This window comes from Phaethon aethereus (assembly GCF_964289735.1).
Source record: "Phaethon aethereus genome assembly, chromosome: 8".
Lineage (NCBI taxonomy): Eukaryota > Metazoa > Chordata > Aves > Phaethontiformes > Phaethontidae > Phaethon > Phaethon aethereus.
This window is the reverse complement of record NC_138584.1, coordinates 4,138,174-4,161,005: the sequence shown is the minus strand read 5'-3', so window position 1 is coordinate 4,161,005 and position 22,832 is coordinate 4,138,174. Positions and strand designations below refer to the sequence as shown.

The 22,832-nt window shown below is 40.1% G+C and overlaps 1 protein-coding gene across 4 annotated transcripts in view; it reads left to right on the top strand.

The window, feature by feature from the left end:
• The window catches only part of RC3H1 (ring finger and CCCH-type domains 1), a gene marked incomplete at its 3' end in the record, with an annotated part of 34,828 nt that extends 13,913 nt beyond the window's left edge, over positions 1-20,915 (top strand). Inside the window, exons 7-19 of one of the 4 annotated variants that reach the window (XM_082003132.1) lie at positions 1,418-1,536; positions 3,672-3,784; positions 6,932-7,213; positions 7,498-7,715; positions 9,238-9,614; positions 10,737-10,901; positions 11,659-11,811; positions 14,951-15,161; positions 16,280-16,370; positions 16,494-16,629; positions 18,671-18,814; positions 19,417-19,532; positions 20,765-20,915. In XM_082003132.1, coding sequence (XP_081859258.1) covers positions 1,418-1,536; positions 3,672-3,784; positions 6,932-7,213; positions 7,498-7,715; positions 9,238-9,614; positions 10,737-10,901; positions 11,659-11,811; positions 14,951-15,161; positions 16,280-16,370; positions 16,494-16,629; positions 18,671-18,814; positions 19,417-19,532; positions 20,765-20,915 — 2,276 coding nt within the window. Of the gene's footprint in view, positions 1-1,417; positions 1,537-3,671; positions 3,785-6,931; positions 7,214-7,497; positions 7,716-9,237; positions 9,615-10,736; positions 10,902-11,658; positions 11,812-14,950; positions 15,162-16,279; positions 16,371-16,493; positions 16,630-18,643; positions 18,815-19,416; positions 19,533-20,761 lie in introns of all 4 variants that reach the window. The other 3 variants (XM_082003133.1, XM_082003130.1, XM_082003131.1) reach the window with 3 other exon arrangements.
• Between the last annotated feature and the right edge of the window lie 1,917 nt (positions 20,916-22,832).

Sequence of the window (22,832 nt, the reverse complement as noted above, 5' to 3'; positions counted from 1 at the left end):
TGTGAACAATGTTGTATTACAAAGTAGAGTTTTGGTATATTATATTAAATAGACAGAAGCTGGGCAAAAATCAGTCTAGACAAGAAAAATTTGTTATCCTAGGGAATTTAGTATTGTTAATATGTAATTCTGCAAAGGTATGAAAGACTGTTTGGGAAGGGGAAGTTTGTTGGAAAAATGCAACTGGGAAATAAAATCTAAGCTCTTGACAGAGAAAGATGGAAATTGTTGGAAAAGTCAGCAGCACTGTCAAGATGGTCACCTGAGGGAGAAGGGAAGGGACAGAATGGGGAGTGCAGTGGCTGAAGTTTTACTTTATACCTGTTAGTATTTGTGAAGCTGGTATTAATATCAAAGAGTCTGAAGGCCTAAACTATGACTTCAGGAGATGAAAAGTTGTGGCTCTCTTTGTTTAAACAGAAATAGACTTACCTTTCAAATGAGGTGTACTTTACAGTTAAAGGAGATGTAGTGCTTTTTTCCCAAATCTTTCATACTGTAACAAGTCAGGGACAAAACTGTGTGGGTACTGCAAATTTGTTAGCCAAGGACTGATAGCGGAAAGTGGAATCACTAATAGCCTCACTCGGTTTCAGTAGGTGAGTCTGATCTTGGTGTTTCTCTTCTGTGCTGTTGAGTTGCTTCCCTGTTGTTCTATAGGTAAGTTGAAGTGTCTCTGGAAGAATTAAGGCCTTGTGAGCAGAATAGAATGTCATTGTGCTAAAGATTTTGAAAGGTGCTTAGTGAAGCCCTTTAACGTCCTGTGTGTTGCAGCAGAGTGTGTAGGCATGCGATAGGAGTGTCATCTGCTGGAACACATTAAATGATTAGAAAAGGAGATTGGCTAGAAAGACCAAGTGCCCCTGTAGATTTAAGACTGTACAATTTATTCACGCTGCTGTGTGTTAATGGTGGTCTGATACATAGATTTGCCTTGTGACGTTTTTCTGTGAGAAGCATCAGTTTCTGTTGCATTCGGTGACTGTGCCTGCGTGATCTAGGCCAGTGGTGATGGTGTTTGTATGGAAAGATTTTAACTAGAGGAATTTGAGCGCGAAGAGGGATTTTTCGGCCTGATTTTTTTTTCATTATGTGCAGAGTTTATGCAATGCATTTACTCTGGAGTTCTTGTGAGATATGAAAGCTCTGGTAAAAGGAGATAATTTGACATGCTAATAATAGTCTTGCTAGCTCATTTGATATTTTGTGTAGTTTGATCTTGAGTCTATAGCTAGCTTTATCCCTCAAGTGGTATGTATCCCTGAATTAAGGTGCTGAACTCTTTTTATCTGATGACACATGTTTCTGATAAAATCTCTTTAGTCATTTGTGATACTTACAGTTTCTTTGCACCTGGTTTTGGAAAATCCCTCTGACTTTTCTATTTTGTATGCTCTGCTTGCTGTCAATGCAATAGATGCTCCACCTCCGACATGGGAACAACTGGAAAATGGACTAGTTGCTGTGAGGACTGTGGTTCATGGCTTAGTTGACTATATTCAGAATCACAGCAAGAAAGGAACAGATCAACAACAGGTAAAAGCTAAATCATTTAGGAAATGCTTAGCCCTAAATTTTATCAGCTGTATCCAACAGTAGAGGTTTACTAATGTCATCTGGAGAGTTTTGGTTTGAGGAGCTGATTAAAAAAGTCTGCTGCATCATATTTATCAAACAAGACATTTGCACAGCCCACTAGGATAAAAACAGTCTGATCCAGCTGCAAACTTAAGGAAAAAGGTATAAAGCCCTCCTGACTAGAGGGTGGGGGAGAGAGGCTGGAGTGCCTAGCACTGTGATTTGGGGGGATTTTCTTGAGTTTGCTTTAACATGAGACCTTTCAGCCAGATGGCTCTGTGTTAGTGAAATTGTTCTTATACCTGTGCTTAATGGTCTGTAAAGTCTAAAGTTTTGGGAAAACTTAGAGTGATAAAATAGTTTGAGTTAGAAGGGACCTTTAAAGGCTATATAGTCCAGCTCCCCTGCAGTGAGCAGGGACATCTTCAGACTAGAGCAGATTGCTCAGAGCCCCGTCCAACCTGACCTGGAATGTTTCCAGGGACGGGGCATCTACCACCTCTGTGGGCAACGTGGGCCAGTGTTTCACCACCCTCATCATAAAAAAAAAAAAAAAAAATTTCTTATATCTAGTCTAAATCTACCCTCTTTCAGTTAATATAAAATTATTAATAATAATTATAATTAATATATAACTTAATATAAAGGTGCTATCCAAGTTCCTGAAACAATTTTTTTGTTTCAGAAATGAAATTATGTTGCCAAATATATATATTGGCTTATATCATAGTTATCTTATCATGTGTTTCTTTGATCTCACTTTGTTGTATAGCTAAGTTGATATAGCTGGTGCTGAAAGACAGAGTTGCCTGTTATGCATCCCTACTCCCTCCCTTGCTTTGGCACTCAGCCTCTTGGAGAGCTGGTTCAGGGAGCTGAACGAGTAGAAAGATTCTCTCTGCCAAAAAAAAAAAAAAAGCAAATTCAGAGTGAATTATTTTTGCTGGTTTACCTTTTTGCATGCACTGGGATGCCTAATGAGCACTGTTACTAGCAAAAGGAAAAGCAGTAGGAATACACAAGTGGAAATCGGAGTGGGAAAACCAGTGAGGGTTTTTTGTTCTGGTGAGATCATTTGCCTAGCCCTGGTACATGCTGTGCCGCTTGGAAGGGAACCCAAAGCCTCCCAAGTGGGAAAGGGGACTTCTGCGGAGTATTGGGTAGAGTTTTGCTGTCCAGCAGCGGTGGCTAGCAGAGGGTGTGCAGCTTATGTACACCCTGCTAAAGTCCTTTTTTCACTACAGTAGATGTGGGGCGGGGGAGAGAACGAATCAGTTTGCAGAGGGCTTCTTACAGATTTACATCTTTTGGCTGAGTTTCTCAGAAAGCAAGAGTTTACTTGTACAGACCTTTCCCTTGGTGGGAATTCTGGTAGGGTATTTCTGCCTCTGGTTTAATTCTGCCATAAAAACTAGTAATTGTAAATGTCTTGAAGAGACTGGCAAATGAGTATACATGCAGACAGTAGGGTTGCAGTTAGTCATTGTTTCTCGGGAAATTTAACTAAGAAAAATACAGAAGACAGCCCATACCCTGCTGATCTGTGTAGGAGTAAGATTGCATCCCCAACTATTGATGGAAATAATTATCATAGGTAGTTAAGAGATTTTTAGTCCAGAGTGCGGTTAAAAGTGGACTTGATGAGAGATCAAAGGAATATTCAAGTGCCATTTTGAGCTAACAGAAACCTCAGGGAAAAGTAACTGACTAAACTGTGAAGTAACTGAATTTATTTTCAATCTACTAGAAAGCGTGATGAATCTTTGGCAATTTCTGATTAAACGTGGTTATTTTTTCAGCCTATATCAGTGTCTGTCCATGTAACTGCTTCCTGAAACATACAGCTGTGTTCCAATCAAGCCCCAGCAAGGAATTTGAATAAAAATGTTTTAAAAACCTGATAGTGACTTAGTTGTCAAAATATCTACTCTTGAATCTATTAGTTCTGTTGAAGAACCAAACAAGAATACTGTTCCAGTCATTTACTTCGCATTAGGTACTTCTGGAAGATTTAAGTGGAAGGAATTATCAACAGCTTTTGGGTTTGTGCACTTACGTTCTGGTATCTCACTGGATTTCTTTAACTTTGTCAGCCTCCTCAGCACAGCAAGTACAAGACATACATGTGCAGAGACATGAAGCAGAGAGGAGGATGCCCCCGAGGGGCCAGCTGCACCTTTGCACATTCACAGGAGGAGCTAGAAAAGTAAGTGTACCTCTTATGATAGGAATCAGTCCAATCACTGTTTCAGCTTACTCATAAGAGTTACTAATTGTATGTAGGAAGGGGGAGAGGAGGAATAATTAGTCTGTTACATTAGCAAGAAATAGTGTGAAAAAACTGTAACAGCCATCTCCTAGGTTTTGGAACTGTTTGTTCTTAAATATAGAATATTTTGCTTTGTTCAGCAGCAATGCAGCTCTCAAAGCTTGATGTTTACACACATGTTATTGGAGACTTTGGAGGTGGGCTGTTTTTCTTAAGTGTGACTAAACATGCTGTTTGACTGCATCCATTATGGATGATTGTGTGTATTTCTCATTTTCATATTCAGGTGTGGGAAGTAGGTTGCTGGCAGTTTTCCAGATGTAGGGGTTCTCTTGTTCTTCTGTGCTGCTAGGGCTATCCAGAGAGCTAAAACCAAGCATTGCAAGTTTTCTTTCTGCACAGTTATTCTCTGAAGCTCTTTGACAGATTGCATATGCAGTAACTTAAGTAGTTTAAAGCTGTTGTTGACGAGTTAAAAAATGGTGGTCGTATGAAATCTGCATTAAATAAGTTACATGGGTTACAGATTTAGAGGGGGTACCCAGTTATCCAAGAGCAAGCTGCTGCTGCTGTTCTGAAGGTTGTTTTACTTTTTGTAACTAAAATGGATTATTTAAGAGTTAAAAGAAACAAGTACAGTGTGTGTTACGCAGCATGGAGAACTTCTTACTTGTTTTTTGGGCTAAAATCATTAACTTCTTCTACGAAAAGGCACTTTTTTTTAAAATCAGAAGAAAACTCCAAAGATTTGGAAATGGTATGCAGTCTTTTTTCCTTAAAATCTAAAAATCGAAGCATTAATATGGCAGTTTGCTGCCAGCATGCAGCGCATAGGCAAAACAGGAAGAAAAAAGAAGCGGAGCCATGTGGTGTTAGAATGACAAAGGCAGTTATTCAAATGAAAAGGGAATAGGACTTTGATATTTGTGTTCTGCAGAAACAGTTGAGATTTTTCACCTTTTGTCACATTGTTGAGAAAATGGAGATTGGTTGTGCTGGTTTGGATGGTTAACAAAGGTCAGTATTAGTGCCTCTGAACTAGTAGTATGTATTAAGGAGGACTGTTCATCAGCTTTGCAGGTGGAAGACGTCTTATTTTATCCAGACTGGCTTGTATGCCTGAGTAATAACGTTGTCGTGGGGTGGAGTGAATGCTTGTTTGGTTTCAGGCTGGGGAACTGGGGAACTTTTGAGTTCTGATTCTTCCTTGTACCTTTTATCTTTGCTTAATTCCCTTGAGTAGACATAGCATTAGTGTTACTCCTTTTAAAAATGTTTAGTATGAATAATATGCACTGCTATCACTGTGTGGTTCCTCTATCTCTATGTAAAGAGATACAAACTTAAAAGTTTGCAGGAAGGTTATGGGGGTGTATGTTGTCATGCCTTAGATAGCAAATTATAATCTAGGCTTGCTTAAACAGCAGCTGATTCCCCTTTTGGCAAGGGACAGAGACCCAATGTGCATAGGCAAGTACTAAACTTTTTTAGATCATTTTTGTCCTGCACATATGGACGCTGCAACAAAGATTCATAAAATTGTTCAGAAAAATCCAGAGGACAGCGGTGTGCAACTTTTTTTCTATCATGAAGGGTGCTATATAAACTCTCTCTGTCACCTCTGATTGAATGGATGTCTATACACGTGTGCCTCTGTCTCTTGAGCATACTGTTGTGCTCTACATGAACGGGCAGGGATGGCCAGTCCTCCTCATCTTGCAAGTTGTGTGCAAGCCTTCACATAGTCAGGAGCCATAAGACACTGCACCTCTAAGAGACGTGATGGGAGGCAGATGTCCAGAAGTAATTGGCAGGGAGAATGTGGCAGTGGTTTCCTAACCTCCCGCTGCCTCTTTGCAGGGAGAAACTGTTTTGGATATTGAGCAGGATGCCAAAATCAGTAAGTTCAGCCTGGGGACCTCAATTCTGTTCATTTCCGTGTGTCTAGCTGACCTGCATGGCTGACGTGAGGTGCCAGAACAACTTCTGAGCAGCTTATGTTTAGAAAACTGTAGTTTGTCCCTACTCAAGTGCTTCTACTGTGGTGATAGCCTGGTTTTTTTGCTCCCTTTTAATGCATTCTGAATGATGTCCACTGTCAACACTATGTAGCTTGAATTTATAGTTTGATTATGTTGGTAAAGATTAATCCAGCCAGGAAATTGGGGTGTTGTTGGAGAGTTAGGAAGGTGGCTAGAAGATAGTCAATGAACAGCTGAAATCTATATAGCAAGATTACACTTGGTCTGACTCTATACTTGGTCCCATCTAAAAACCAAAACAACAATAAAAAAAGCCTTTTTGCCTCTGCATTGCTGTTAATGCTGTGCGTGTGGGCAAACGTAGAGTTTATCTGAAGATTGAGTAAGAGAGTATAACTGCCCCTTTTTGTTTTCTGCAGTAATGTGTGTACCTTCCTAATCTGTGTTACCATCTCCCTTTTGCTTGTGAGGTATGATATGAAAGCGTTGGTTTCAACCCTGTTGAAACTTTCTTGCATAGGAAATGGCCTCTTGTTCCGCAATATAAACAGCAGGAACACTCAGGCCTACAAATACGCCCTCTCACTTGCATTCTGGTGTCTAAGCTGATGGCAGGATGTTTAGTGGAGGACCTTCAACTCTGGAATTTGATCTCTTCATTGGTCCAGTACCATCTGTCTGCTGATTTTTGTGGAACATGAGTTAAAAGGCTTATGTTTGTTCAGACTTAACAGAAGCAGTTAAGATTTTTGGAGTTACAGTGTGTTCATAGAGTTTTTATCTCTGCAATCACTTAATTTATCAAACAGCACAGTGTAAGCTACATATGGGTATAGCAACATAAATCTTAACAAACTGCTTTAAAAGATACCACGTGGCAATAAAGGCTTGAGCAGATGGTACAAAGGGGAATCTGTTCATCTTTTGTCACTTTAATTGTCTGCTGTTAGTTGCTTCTCTGAATAAAATAGGCTTATAGCCTGTGATTCTTACTCTGAAGCTTCTGTTATTATAGGTAGCATCTGTGTTTGAAAAGCCTTGAAAATGCGACTCCTTTTAGTTTCTTGTTTCAATTTTTGACCTGTGGTTTCTTTTTCTGAAGATTCCGTAAAATGAACAAACGTCTGGTTCCCAGAAGACCCCTGAGTGCCTCCCTGGGCCAGCTAAATGAGGTGGGCCTGCCTTCAGGAGCTATCCTCTCGGAGGAAGGGGGAGTGGACTTGCCCAATAGGAAAACTTCTGCTCTGCCAAATGGAATTGTGTCAACAGGCAGCACAGTGACGCAACTTATTTCTCGAGGGACTGACTCCAGTTATGAAACAGCTCTGAAGCCAGGGAAGATGGACCATCTGAGTAGCAGTGCCCCTGGATCCCCTCCTGACTTGTACGGGTCTTCCTAACTGTTGTTCAGTGTCATGTGTGTAAATATGCAGTAGAAACGAAGTAAACCCATTCTGTGGGAAAGAAACAGAACAGGGCTTTGGTGGGAGAGGGGTTGGGGTTTTTTTGGGTTTTTTTAAGTGATCAAAGAGTAGAGTAGAAAACTACAGCTAAAACTCTAGAGCTGCTTTACTTCCTTGTTTGCTTATATCTTAATTGGAGGTGGTGGTGTAAGCCTTCAGAAGGTGGAATGTAGACCAAGAGCAGTGTTTCTTTCTACTTCTTTAGGCTGGAGCCTGTGCCCAAGAGCTCTATTTCTGCCTTACCGGTGAACCCTCATCCTGTGCCTGCTCGGGCACCGACGGATCTGCCTTCAGTGTCTGTCACTAAGCAGTTGCAAATGGTACCACGAGGGTCTCAGTTGTATAACGCGCAGCAAGCAGATATGTTTTATCAAGATCCTAGAGGAGCTGCCCCACCATTTGAGCCAGCACCCTACCAACAAGGTAAGTTTGAGACCAAGCAGTCTGTCTTTCATCTTCATACTGGTTTTATTCTTTCTTGCCCTTCTGGTGTTTACCTGAGTTCTTAAGTTGGAGTTCACTTGCATATCATGTGGACTATAGGCACTAATGTGGTGATGGCATAATAAAAGGGAAATCGGCAGGCTTTTTACATCTTAACTGAGGACTTTAATGCCAGTGAAAACAGAGGTTTGTATCCATCCAGGGTAGCAAATCCTTCTTTCTTCAGTTTTTCCCAACTGGGCTAGATCAAGGATCTAACATGGTAAACCTTAATTCAATTTAACTCGGGGGGGAAAAATGGAAATAAAGCTTAGCCAGCCGAGGGGTTTGTGCTTGAGGGGTGAAAGTACTTAGGTCCTTAATGAAAAGTGTACGAGCGTTTCACATACGTCTGCATGTGCATGTGATGGATAGAGACAAGTGAAAATAGAGGCGGGCTGGGCACAAAAAAGAAAACCTCATAAAAAAGGAAGTAAGAGGAAAAATTCTAAGTATGAGGAGACCAAGTGGAGAAAGACAATATTGAAGAGGATTAAAAAGAAAAGGTATGGCTATATATAAAGACAGGGGATGATTCTTAGGCAATGTAAGATTAGAGAGAGCAATGATATTAAGTGAATTTAATATGAAATTAAAATAAGGAATGGAACATCAAAAGAAGTGGAAAGAAGAAGAAGCTGCCCTAGGAGGGGAGGGGACACACACACGCCCATTTTTGACAAAGTTGCAGAGCATTTTGTAGGAAAAAAATGAAGCTTAGTGTGTGCAAATGAAGATCTGAGTTGTCCCCAAAATTTGATGCACACATTGTTAATGGTGTGCACATATTCATGCATATTTTTAAATTATCTGAAGATCCCAGGTAGATTACTAATATCTTCATATAGCTGGGAGATGTGATCTTGGAAGTCTTTGATTCACAGTGCTGAAATTTCCTTCAAGAAAGGTAGAATAAATGTTTGGATAACTTTAAATTCAAATTAATCCAAGTTTCTTTACAGAGGCAGTGGCTCTGAAATGTTGGGACAAATTGAATTTTAGTTGTGTGGATAAAGATGTACAGGCTAATCTTCAGTTTACTTTTTGGTTCTTGTCTAGCTAAAGCATTACTACCAATCTGCAGAGACACTCTAGTGAATTATTTCTGTTTGGTATGCTAGTAGGACTTTTCTGGCACCTGTGGTGGACTCCATCTCGCCATCTCTTCTCCAGCTACTGTAACCTTTACACCTTGCTGGTATCTTATTTAGATAATTAAACTGTGTCACTTGATTTTTGGATCAACTTTTGCTTCGTCAAAGTTTTCTGTGGTTAATTTTTGAGTAGAAAAGCAGTTAGACAGTGGGGGCAAACAATAAATGTGAATTAATTTATACCATTCTCTTCATGGTACTTGTAGACTGGAGTGTTTGAAACAATTTGGTTGTGGACAGTTGTGATAATCACTTTCTGTATCTTGTGTGTGTGTTTTTCTTTTTTTCCCCCTCTTGCTCTATTTCAGGAGTCTACTATCCCACTCAGTCCATGTCTCGCTTTGTCCGACCTCCTCCATCAGCTCCAGAACCTGGTCCACCTTATTTAGACCATTACCCACCCTACCTTCAGGATCGTGTGGTGAGCCCACAGTACACACAGCCACAGCAGTACCCTCCTATGGCACAACCCATATACCCACCGCACTACGACAGCCGTCGTGTATATCCCCCTGTCCAGCCATATCAGCGAGAGGAGATTGTCCGAGGAAGCCCTGTACCCATTGAAATTCCACAAGCAGCTGTACCTTCCTACGTACCTGAATCCAGAGACAGATACCAGCAAACAGAGGGTTATTGCCCAGTGGCTCCACATCTCAGTCAGATCAGACCTTCGTGCCACAGGGTATGTTTTTTATATTGTGTTTTTGTAGTTGGTTGAGGGAGAAAATATAAACTACTTACTGCAAAAATATTCAGCCTCTTACGGTGATGTTTTTTGTGAGGAATTAAAAGTTAGAACTTTAAGGAGGGATACATTTGATGAAACTGATTAAAAACTGGAAGTCAGTTCAGTTACTGGTCAACTCTGCAATTGTAATGATGTTAATATGTAAAGAGCAGGCCGCTACTTAGTGCTTGAAGTAGAAAAGCCTTGTCATTAATTTTGGAAGTATCATATGGCCCTGACTTCAACAAAGAGTAGGCTGGAGAGGGCCACTCTTTCTTGTGCAGGTTAAATACAGCATGTGCAAATGGTCATGTGTGCATTCTTGTACTGCCCATCTCTGTGCCTAAATAAATAAATATGCAAACATATGTCCCTTGATAAAGGAACTAAAAATACTGCGCTTCCAAATGTTTTCTCTTTAAGATTCCTAACTGAAGAGTCTTCCTAGCAGAAGTGTACAGACTTGTTTTGGTAAATCACCAACTGGAATTGAGTCCTGTAGAATAGTTGGACTCATGTAGCTGTCCTTCGTATTGCTGAGGCAAGGAAGCATTTTTAACATAGCTTGTAGATTTACCAGTTTTGAGTTTGACGCGTTTGTGGGATGTTTAATTCTATTGCAAAATGAATGCTAAGTGAAAACTAACTGTGACTAGGTTATGATCTGTAGAGTTCTACCACTTTCTGCCATATGAGTGAAATGGGGACTTGCCATACTCCAGTGGAAACTTGACTCTGTGTTCCAATTTGGCAATGTTGAGCTACCTGTGAGTTAAAAGATTAGTAGTTTTAAAGTTAGAAACACTGGGTTAGTTGAGAATCTAATCAGTTTTAGGCAAATAACATTCCCAGCCTCTGGGGTGTCTTGAGCTAACGCTCTGGCCAGTGTACAAACATGTATGTCCTATGTTAAACATGAAAGTTAACAGATAGACTTTGTTAAGCGATTGTTACTTATTATTGTAATGATACCGTCTATTGACTGTATTTTCCTTTTTGCAGTATATGGTTGCCATATTTTGTTTGGGATGTCAACAAAATTTTTTAAATTACTGGTTCTGTGCATTAATGCTTCAGAAGCTTTGTAACGTATTTCTGTCCTCATTTCAGCCTCATCCCAGCCTGGATGAACTTCACCGGCGAAGGAAAGAGATCATGGCCCAGCTAGAAGAGAGAAAGGTGATTTCTCCACCTCCTTTTGCACCATCACCAACTTTGCCTCATCCTTTTCATTCAGAGGAGGTAAGCATATTTTGACAAAAATGTGACTTAGGAGCATGTTTAGAAAATACTTCGGAGTTTGTGTGTGCTGATAGGTGAAGACAAGAAGAAAATCAAAACAGTACAGTGTTAGCATGTGTTTGGGGTGGAGGGGCTACATTTTGTGCTCTAGGTGGGAAGCCCTTACAATGCAGCCTCCAGTCTCTTGGTTGGCTGTTGATTATCTGTTTTACCACTGATACTAAGCTATCTGCTTTCGGTACAACCAAGAGAATTAATTTTGAGCCATTATTAACTGAAGGTACCCTGGAGATATTTAAAAGATGTGTAGATGTGGTGCTTAGGGACATGGTTTAGTGTTGGACTTGGCAGTGCTAAGTTAATGGTTGGACTTAATGATCTTAAAGGTCTCTTCTGACCTAAATGATTCTATGATTCTAAGTGGTCAGTCTTGACGGTTACTGGACTTTGCTCATTTGCTTCTGACATGTTCAGAATTAAGTAACAGCTTGATAGAGGTTTGTTTTTCCAACCAAGGTCAAAATACCACTTTCGTGCTGGCCAAATGAATAGTCAGCACTGGGAGTGTAGCCAAGTGATCAGAATTTCACACATTTCATACTTGCCATGGCCCAATTCCAAATGGTGATGTATCAGATAAAAAAAGTATCTTGGTGGTGTTTTTCTTTCAAGTGCACTGCTGTTGAACCTAAGTAGCGGTGGCTGTGAAGCTGCTTCTTCCCTTCACTTACAGAACCAGATTTTTGTTTTTGTACAGTACTTGGATGAAGACCTGAAGGTAGCTGGGAAATACAAAGGAAATGACTATAGCCAGTACTCTCCCTGGTCCTGTGACACCATCGGCTCCTACATTGGAACCAAAGATGCAAAACCCAAAGATGTTGTGGCAGCAAGGAGTGTGGAGATGGCGGTATGTAGGGATTGGGGGAACACAGGAGAAAAGCTGATACTTCTGTGGGTTGGGAGGGACTCTTTCATTTGCTTTCTGAGATGACAGCAGTGCTTGTTTTTAAGCTCAAAAGTGCATTGCAGTCAAAGAATGCTTTTGCAAGTGTGCAGAATGCTTTGCTTTCCAAGTTATGAACAGTCCTACATCTGTGTAGCTCTGTTAAATTCTGGATATAGATGCAAGCTAACCACTCTGCTCTAAAGCCACAGATATCAAAAGATATTTTGCCATGTTTTTTTACACTTAGTTGAAATCCAAAAATTACTCTGGCAGCTTGTTAATTAAACATGTCCATCTGTTGTTTCCTGTGGTACTTTCTGTCAGAGGGAGATGCTGTAACTTAACTTTGTGCTATTAATTCCTTTTAAGCTAATTGCAACTGCTGTTAACAATGTAATTAGTTTTGACTTGAAGGAGTCTTTATCATTTGTGACCGCAAGAATACCCAAAACTCGGATGAAGCTTTTGACAGAAGCATAGTCATAACGTAATACTAGGCTGATTCTTCTTGAGGGCAATTTCTAACTCTATGCTGTGCTTATTCAGCCCTTCACTGAAGCCATGGGTGTCTGGCTGTGATCTTATTTTGTGCTGCTGCATTTTTGTTAGGTCAGTTTTGCAAAAAGGGGCTCCTAGGGTGTCATTATTGGTAGTCATGAATGTAGAAGAAAAGAAATAGGATTTGGAAATACCACCACTATTTTGTTTCTTCCTAACTTTTATGCACCACTCAGCAGCAAGAAGTATGCTCGTAGCCCTTGCAAAGAGAAAGACATTCAAGTCTTCATGAGCAAGGACTGTTTAGTTTGAGGGACTATTTTACAGAGATGCATCTGTTCTTCTCCTTCACCTCTCATCTGCAAGTGTGTGCTGTCATCTTTTGTTTATATATTGTCACTGTCATGGTGATGTTTCTTTGGCCAGTAAGAGGAGGGGGAAGAAATTTCTATCCAGAATTTTTTCTTTTGTGGACAGGTGCTCACCTGTTGCAACCACCTAACTAAATGATAGGATTTTTCTGTCTAGCTTCTCCTGTTTCCCCTCTGCCTCATTAGAATTAAATGCATCTGGTTTCTGTCCAGTGCGTTTCTTTCCTGTAAGATCTTGAAGGCACTGTGTGACACAGGAGCAAAAAGGAGGCTTTCTCCCAGAAAAAGCAGAGCAAGAAAAGGCATTTCGTCTGCAGCTTTGGGTTTTTTACATGTGCTTTTGCTCTGTCCTACACAGTGTGTTTTGCCATGAGTCATAATGCTGTCCCATTTGACCTGGGCAAGTACTGAGATCACTCAGAATCAGCTTATTGCTGTCCAAGTGGCAGCGTTCAGCAACCAACAAACAGCTCTTGTCTTTCATCTCTGCTGCTAGAAAACTGTGCAAACAAACTGGAACGTAATTAAGAGAGGTAATAGGGTTCTGGAGAAGCAGCCTCTTTTTTCATTGCTAAACGAAGTGTTCTTCTGCACAAGAGCCAATTTTCAGATAAGCAAATAGGATCTCTGCTCTTCAGTTCTTGTCTTCTCACAGGAAAAAAGTCTCAGGAGACCTTCACTGCAGACGGCAAGTGAATTCTTCCTTTTTTTATTGTTCATAAAAGATTCCTTTTTTCAAGGATCAGAATAGAATCATCTGAGAGTGCATAATGCTGGATTTTATGCAGATGACATTGCAACTTCACTACGTGTTTTTCCCCCCACTCAGTAAATGGGAATAAATTAAAATTGGTATTAGCATCCTACGGCCTCAAAATTAAGTTGTCTTTTTCTTTCAGAATTCCAAAGTAGATGTTGTCTAATGTCTCTTCCAATTTCAACATGTTACATTTCTTGAGTTTAGCTCCCAACTCAGTTGTGACTGCTGTTTTCACCCCTTTATTCCTGCCTTAGTTATGTTACCTGGTCTGATTCTAGTAATCCTTATCCTCACTGAAAGCTTGCAGAGTTTTATTTTCATTTTAGACTGTACTGAAGTGTTTAGCCTTTAACCAGTCTTTTTTGTGTAGTAGCCCCACTTACCTTGTTCTTTTTGCTGTACACAGCACTACTACAGTTTTATTTCTTGAGCAAAATCTTAACTTGATTTTGGCAGTTCTTACCATGTTATATTTTCTGGCAGCTAACAGATAGCTTTCCCATTTAACTAAGTGTCTTTCCCTTGGTTTTTTTGTTGAGTGTTTATTTCTGTTACTGTTTTGTGTTTATCTGTGTTTATCTGGATGTGGTGATCATGGGGGGGGGGTATTTTTGTTTTGTTTCTTTTGTGCTGAGAAAGCTTTTTTAAAATTAATTTTTATTCATGGAAACAACCCATTGACTTGTGTTTTTTAAGCTACTTGGGTGACTTCTCCCAAATCTGGCCTAACTTTATCTCAGGAAAAGCTTTGTTAAAAATCTTTATAATAATCTGTTGTTTCTTCTTCTAAGTTAAGTCAAATTGACTTAGCTAAATTGAGCTTGTTTTCTGTGCACATCTTTTCCTTTCTTGGTAAAGTTTTTTGAGTAGAGAGAGAACATTTTATCTGTTCATTTGCTGACCCATTAAGGTCTTTGAGCCTGAAGCTGAGTTAGAAACCAGAATCTTCCAAGCAGTACTACTGCCTAATGAAAAATGTGCCTGAAAAGATGTACAAGACATGACCAAGTAAGTGCTGTACTGAATAATTCCCATTTTGAGTCATCTGCAGGCCGTTAAGATCATACAGTTCTTAACACTGGGCTTCAGGGACATGTGTTTTAGACTTCGGTAGGAGTATGTGTTCCTCAGATGCCCACTGACCTCCTCTTTGACTTTATTCTGGAAGGTGGTTTTTTTTCCTCATTAGACTTTCTCTGTCTTAATTTCCTTTTGCTGCTGCTCCCTTGTCTTAGATTTGTTCACAACCGTGCAGCTATTTCACAGTTGTGGTAGTAATGGTCATCTTAAGTTACACTATTGAAGACATGTCACTCTAACAGTGGAGTTGCAACTAAAGAATAGGAAGACTAGTTGAGGGATGAAGGGAATTCACAAGAGAGACTTACTATACTGGTACCAGCTGCTTGTAAAAGGAATGTGATTTTGTTCATTTCTAAGTTTTTGACTGGTGCCTTTATGTCTTGTCTAGAACGTAGATAGTAAAACCATGCGTGACCAGCGATTAGACATGCAGCGAAGAGCAGCAGAGACTGGTGATGATGACCTCATTCCATTTGGAGACCGACCAACTGTGTCGAGATTTGGGGCTATCTCTCGTACTTCCAAAGCGATGTACCAGAATTCGGGTCCCATGCAGGCCATGGCGGTTCAGGGAGCTACTACCAAATCGATCATTTCAGGTATGTGCTCTTGGATTTTGCTGGCCGTTGCTATTTTGTTTAGTGCTACATTGTAGTGCGAGTTGAAGGCAACCCCTGTAAACTTGTTTCTTGTCTTAGAAATATAGATGAGACCTATGTTACGCCACTAAAAATAACTGTAGGTAGGGCTACACTGAGAAGCCCAAAGAAAAAGGCTGCCACTGCTTCCTGTTCCAGGTTTGTGCATGCGTAGTGTATGTGCTGGTGATTTATTGCTGTCTGGAAAAAGTTACTTTGTTCTGCTGGTCTCTCTGAGATGAGGGTTCTTTTAAATCTGTTGCAGCAGAATCAAGAAACTTACTTCTTTCTTAAATACATAATGCAAAACCATCATAATGAAGTACCATACTGCACTCCTCCTTTATGGATAGTTGGTGCTGAAAGTGCAATGCAGCCATCGTTTTGCATAATGTTAGGGAAGGCAAATAAAGTAGGAGTGGTTTATTTTCTACACATCTATTTTTCTAATCGCATGTATAAGTATGGCTGTATATCTTACTCCAAAAGATGGCCTCTTTCTTGAGGTGCACTGAATAACCTTAAGAAAAGACTTAATTATAATCCCGCAAACTTCATTCTAGATTTTTTTCAGGAGTTAACTTCTGGAAACAAAACAAACTCATTTGCTTAATTCCAGCAGTAATTTGGTAGACTTTATCACAGGTAGTACTCTGGCTTCCCTGAAAGCTTAATCATCACACTGGTGTTAACTAGGTATCTCAGAATTATCAATCAATTCTTGAGTCTTTTAGGAACTTCAGTTAAAAAAGTAATTGCTCTCATGGTGGCTGTAAGTTTGTTTTTGTGTCCCCATTCCCCTGCGTGTCTGAAGTCCTTCACAAACTCATAGGCTCTGGAAGCTGGAGCAAATCTTGTTGGACATGCAGGAAAAGTCATGCACATTATGCACGTGAGACTAGTCACACATGATATTTTTTGTGTTCATTTCAGAAGAAGAAACATTAGACTTCCTCACTCGTAGAGGACTGACCTTCCTGGTTATTCTCTAATTTCTGTCCAGTTCTGTATGTTGGCTGAACTACTTAAAGGATATGTTTGTAGTAATGCAACATGTTTTTCTTCCTGTTCACTGGCAGACTACAATCCTTATGGAACTCACGGTGGCTGGGGAGGCTCTCCATATTCTCCTCATCAAAATATACCTTCTCAGGGACGTTTCAATGACAGGTAGGATTGCTTTATTTTTTTCTTTGCCTTTTTTTCTAGATTTTCTTTATATTTTTTTCTGTGCCAGCTGAGTAAAGCTTTTTTTTTTTTAAACTCCTTATTTTTGCTTTTCTGATCCCAAAGGGAGAGACTGTCCATGTCAGATGTGGCTGGTCATGGGAAACAGTTACCCTCAGCGGAGCGAGAGCAGCAGCTGCGCATGGAGCTGCAGCAAGTAGACCATCAGATTAGCCAGCAGACACAAATGCGAGGCCTAGAGGTTGGTACCGACATTTGGAAGAGTGGTGAGGGGTGGTATGCAGAGAGATGAAGCTAGTAAAGCTGCTTCTCATGTGTTGATGATCATTCTCCTGACTGTAACAACACTCAGTAACAGTACTTGATTCTGTGATGCCAGGCTTTGGGGACTATGGTAAAAGTCCTCTCTGCTTAGCAGCAGAAACTTCCCCGCACTTCATGTGCAAATCAATACCATACTTGAATCTGCACTCTGTGCTCATTCATGTTTGCTTTCATTCTCTCTTGTTTTACTTCCCCTCTCTGTTCATCTGTTAACTCAGGGGCAAACTTGTGGCTTAGATACCTGTTTCTCTTGGCTGTACTGCCATTGAAAATGTCTGACTTTATGTACAGAAAGCTGTGATCTTCATCTGTTTCATATTTGGCTTTGTGTTGTACCTGTATCTTACTAAACAGTGCAAGCCACAAGAGTCAAGAAAACAAATGTTGAAGATACTTAGCTTGAAAAATTAAAGCTTAATATTTTGTCTCCCTGCTTAGAAGAAATGTAGTCGTTTGCAACATGAGGAAAGATGGGAGTCTGCATTTATAAAAGAATTAATGAGCTGAAATCTTTGTGAGACACAGGAGAAATGTCAAGCTGTAATGCAAGAATTGTCTTAGCAAAGCCTTAGTTACTTTTTGTTTCCTCCCAGGAAAAATCAGTAAATATTTACCAGAGAACTATTCTAGGTACCTCAGCAACCATTCATATTAATGTTTTCCCAGAAGGAATTGCTATAAGTAGTGGATAGCAGCTTCTGCTGAAGCTATGCTTACCCTTAGGTAAGCATAACACATGTTATAGAGGAGAGTTATTGCAGATTAGCTGTAAGAGCTCACAATTCTTAAGTCACAGCAGCAGTTACAAGTAGCATGCATTTCTTAGTTAGCTTGAAGCGTAACTTGTGTTCTTGTGCTTTTGTTTGGGAACAAGAGGAGAAAAAGTTTTAAGTCTTGCATGTCTGCCTTTGCCATAATAGAGGAGTATTGGAAAGTTGCAAAACCTGTAAGTGGCCTGTCTGTCCTGCCCATTATTACAGTGTGTGTGTCAGTGTTAAATCTTACGTAGTTTTGAGCCTTGATTTTTACCATCGTTTGAATTTGTGGGAAGTAATGTTATTTTGAGTAATAACAGCTTTCAATTTATCTCTTGTGTTCAAAGCTTCAAGCAGATATTTGAAATCCAGGAGGCTTTATTGATTTACCTGTTACAAGGTTGTAGCAATTGCTTAATTCAGTCTGAGCATGAAGAACTAGATGATTTTGCTTTCTTCTCAAACGAATGAGCATTTCTACTTGTAGACCAGCCAGATGTTCGGTTGTGTGGAGTAGTAGATAGTGTGTTTAAATGCAGAGCACGCACCTATGGAACTGATTCCCAAGTATTAACAGATTTGTGGAGTGGCTGATGTGGTTACTGCTTTTACTTGGCTGCTAGTAACTTGCAGTTTGTGAATGACAGTAGTCACTTGCCCTTCTCTCTTCCTGTACTTCCTAATCTGGGTCAGTAGAGAGCGACATATTGACAACTGTGTCACTCAAGATAATCTTAGAATATTTAGTAAGAATACTGGCTCTGCTGTAGAATTTCAGAAATTGTACTACTGTAAAATAACGTGGCAGATTTGCTTATCTGCTCTTAGCTTTTGTTCAACAAACAGCTCACGAGAGTGAGTCGTGTTTTTGTTCATGTGCTTCATCTTAGTTTTGAGAAGGGAGCGGTATATGGGGAAAACCCATGCAAATTTATTAGTGAAGGGTGTTTAGCACTGCTTATTTAAAAATGAAAAGACTTGTCTGCATGTAAAAAATGCAATTTTAAAAAAATTTAAACTTGCATTGGCAGTGATTTTGTTTGGGACCTTGTTAAGGACGGAGAGAGAAGGCCTTGGTTTTGCAAATAAGCAATACTCTAGTTATGGCCTAGAGCTCTTTCTGTGCTCGGTGTGTTGTGTGCTCAGTTGTGTATGTGCTTGGCTTTATGCATTTAGGCTGTTAGTAACAGGCTGCTGTTGCAGAGGGAGGCGACTACCCTGGCAGGCCAACCACAGCCCCCACCCCCACCTCCCAAGTGGCCTGGGATGATCTCAAGCGAACAGCTGAGCTTGGAGCTACACCAGGTGGAAAGGGAAATTGGGAAGAGAACCCGTGAGCTGAGCATGGTGAGTGCTGTGGGGCTGGGAGGCAGAGAGGTGGAGTGGAGAGCTGTGTAGCTGGCTGCAGCCCTTTCACCCTGGCAAAAAGGCTCTCTGCTGGATGACCACAGCTGGAGTCATCCATTTCCCTCTTCACCTCTTTATTCTTCAAAACCTCCTGAGAATTTTTTTGATTCTTCTTTGTGAAGAATTTGAATTCTAGCCACTTTAAAATACTCTGCTGTTATTTTGTCACCATTTAAAAATTAGTGTGGCACTGAATTTGTTGAAAACTGAATTGTCTCCAAGGTCACTGTGCCGTGAGTTGTGTAAACTGCTTTAATGTCGAAAACATCATCTACAGGTACAGGCTAGCATTCAGAAGTCTGTGTGCTGTTACGGTCTATGGTCTTTGCTGCTTGTTACAAGAATCATCGCTTCTTTTCAGGAAATACTCTGTGCTGAGAGGATGAACATATCTTATTGAGTCTGTTTTCTTGTCTCACAGCTTTTGTGGGTTACACTGTATGGCTCCAATTTACAGGCCTTCATCACCAGTCCCAAAGGATGAAGTTTCAAATTCTTGTAACACAATGTTCAAGAGTTTTTCTTCTGTCCTTTTTTTGAAGGAGAACCAGTCTTCACTGGATATAAAAAACAAACTGGGCACCACTAAACAGACAGAAAATGGACAATTAGAACCGCAAAGCAAGGTTCCAGCTGAGGACCTCGCACTGACATTCAGGTAGCATGGGTCTTTCAACCTTCCTCTTGTACAACAGAAGAATGACTTAATCAGGGTCACTCTGGTACATGAATAATACCCCTTGCCTCACATTCTCTGACGGCTAAGAATCTACTAGGAAAAGATTATACAACTCAAGTTTTTATAGTGTGACCATGAATTAAGGGCCATTTCAGCTGATCAGTAGGTGAGCGGAATGAGACTGTACATCAATTTAAGTCAACAGAATAATTGCAATGGTTGTAAGACCAGAAGTCCATCTAGTCAATACTGGATGATTAGTAGGGAGGAGCAGGAGATAAAAAACCACTATAAAAGAAATCTTTATCTACCATTTTAGTTTCAAAGAAAAGAAATGTTCCAAATGTGAGAGGAAAGTTATGCCATCCTGCTAAGGTTTGTGATATGGATGTCTAGGAAGGTATGTAATTTCGAAACAAAGTTCACTTTTACTTGTAGGCAGTAATTTTTATCTGTGTAGATCCTGGGATTGATTTGAACTCAGATTTGATAGTCAGTTGAAATAAAATGTTGGCTGGGAGTGCTGGAAATCTCTACACAGCAACCATTTTCAGATGGCTGCAAGAATCTGTGTATTCAGACTAATACTTTGAACAGAAAAGCTCAAATACTGCAAAGCTTTTGCTAAGTCACGCTTTCATAACTTCATGTGAGCAGTTTGGAATCTGGATATTCATGCAGAAACTGTATGTATTCAGAAAACTTCTCAATAGCTTGTGAGGTCCCAATCCTTGAGTTCTGTGCTTCACCGTTAGATTGAGGCCTCCAGAGTGGAAACTAATTTTTCCTTATGAAATTCTGGAAGTGATCAAATTGAAACAACTGTTTAATTTTTAAAATTAAAAAAAAGAGGTAAATGATCCAGATAAGTTAAATATTCTAGAATGTGTGCATTGTACAGATTGATACTGTATATCTTGTGGTATATACTGAAATACTTTGCAGAATAGAACTACTCTAGAAGCCTAAAAATATGTAGTCTTGTTGGTTTTGTTAGCCTTATTTTAGTTCTTCTCTTTCTGGGAAGTACCTGCAGCACACCAGACAACCTATTTATTATACAAGGCAAGTCTTTACATGTTTATCCATGTTCACAACTGTGTATTGAGATGCCACAGCAACACATATTGAAGCCTGTAAAATAAATGAAAAATCTGAGTAATTACTTCTCTTCACACCCTCCCCCTCTCTCTTCAACTTTCTTTCAGCAGTGATGTTCCGAATGGATCAGCCTTGACACAAGAGAACATTGGCCTCCTGTCAAACAAGACGGCATCTCTCAGCCTGTCAGAGGACCCAGAGGGAGGAGGAGACAACCATGACTCCCAGAGAGCAGGAGTTACGCCCACGTCTGCTCCATGAAGTGAGGCCAGCCTACCCCAGAGTTTCTTTTGCTGGGGTGTTGGTAGCTTCCATCACGTTTTTTTCCAGGGGTGATTGGAGAAACCCAGGAGCAACAGCAGTAGCAGAGCAGCAGGTCCAGAGGCAATGTGCACAAACACAACTACTAGAAACAAATCCTGCACATAGTTCACATTAACGCATTTTTTAATTAAAAAAATGAAAATTAGCAGTATCTGCAAGCGATTCAAATTAAATTTGTTTTTGTTCTGTGAATGAACTTTATTTTAATAACTTTGGACGCCTTGGATCCCAGGGCTTAAAAAAAAGATATTATATATATACTCTGTTTGATTAATTGTATGATCTTAATGAAGTAGGTTTTTTCTTTTATTTTGGTATTATTACATACCCAGTGCATAATTCCTTATCACCTTAATTTCTCAAAGACTAAAACAACCTGGCCACTTCCTTGTATGGTTTAAGGGTAAAAAAGGAATGAGGGTTGGAGAGTAGCTGTGACTCGTAGTGTCAAAAGATGTGCAGCAAACTGCATTCTTAAAAGAATTCCGCCCATTGTGGGTAGGAACTGAACCCCGGCTTGCTTAAATGATTTCAGTTTAAATTACAAGTGGCAGAATCTTTGCAATGCAACAGGTGCAGTCCTTCGTGTATGTCCCAGCACAGCATGTGTAACTAAAGAGGATAACTAAATCAGTGTCCAACATAATGTTATTTTATTTGAAGGTTGCTGGCCGTTTATTTTCTGTTGGGACTAAAGAGGTCAGCAGAATGCAGACTAGTCTACTACAGCATGGGTGTTTCTGAAGCCGGTTAACTGGGGCTTGTGGTAGAGAAGCTTAACTAACCAGTGAAGGTTGTGCAGCCATGACCAAGGCAGAATGTCTAGAAATAGGGAGTAGAGAGAACATAAGGTTATGCAGTTGCTGGAAGGACGTTAACTGCAGATGAGCTGGTGACCCATGTTACTTCATCCAGTGTTTGCTGGGGGGTTTTTTTCCCCCTTCTCACTATGGCTTTAAAATAAGCTTACCCAAAGTCCATACGATTGAGTTGATGCAGAGGCACTAACTGACCTCTGCCTTTTGAAATAGGTCTTTCATGTATGCCTCCTTCTCAGCAACTCTTGCCTTCGGTTTTTATTTTTCATTGCTATTTTAGTAGTATTGTTAAAAACATCTTCTATAACCTGATTATTTTTTTATTTCTTTTGTTCAGTGACACATCAGTTATTTAACTGTAAGGCTGTTGTGAGGGCCTTTTACTGAAGGAGACCAACATCTTTGATTTGTGTGCATCAATGATGGCAATATTTAAAAAGCAGAGGGGAATTTTTATTTCTTTTTTGAAGTTGGCATTGTTTCCGGTCTGTGTGTATTAGTATTTTGACACCTGAGAATCAATCTGCGGCTTGTCTGCCACTGCTGTGGTGAATCTTTCCTAGGTTCCCCTTTCTTAAAAGGAAAGTTGCATCAAAATGACCACTTGAGGTACAGCACGGATCCTGTCTGAAGTAGTTCAGAAGTGCTGAAAAGCAAATTTTGGTTGTTAGATCTAGCGTGCTACTTCTTCAAATAGATGCTTTGTAAGCATAAGCTGGAGAAACGGTAAGCCTTTCTAGATGTTTTCTTTAAAAGTTAAAGAAATGAAAGAGATTTTTGTTCTTGCTGCACATTTTTTGACACTTGACACGGACGGGGGTGAGACCCTGTAAACAAAGAACTCTGTGGAGAAAGATTTTGAAGTGCTGCTCCCTCTGCACCTTCTTGGCCTGTTCTCATTTTTTTTCTTTCTGGGTTAGACTACTAAATTGGAAAGCACTGGTTATGTAATAAATTACTGCATTGCTTTGGTTGGGTAAAGCAAGAGTTAATAATTTTCTTGGGTTTTAGTTTTTTCCTTAACCTTAACTCCTGC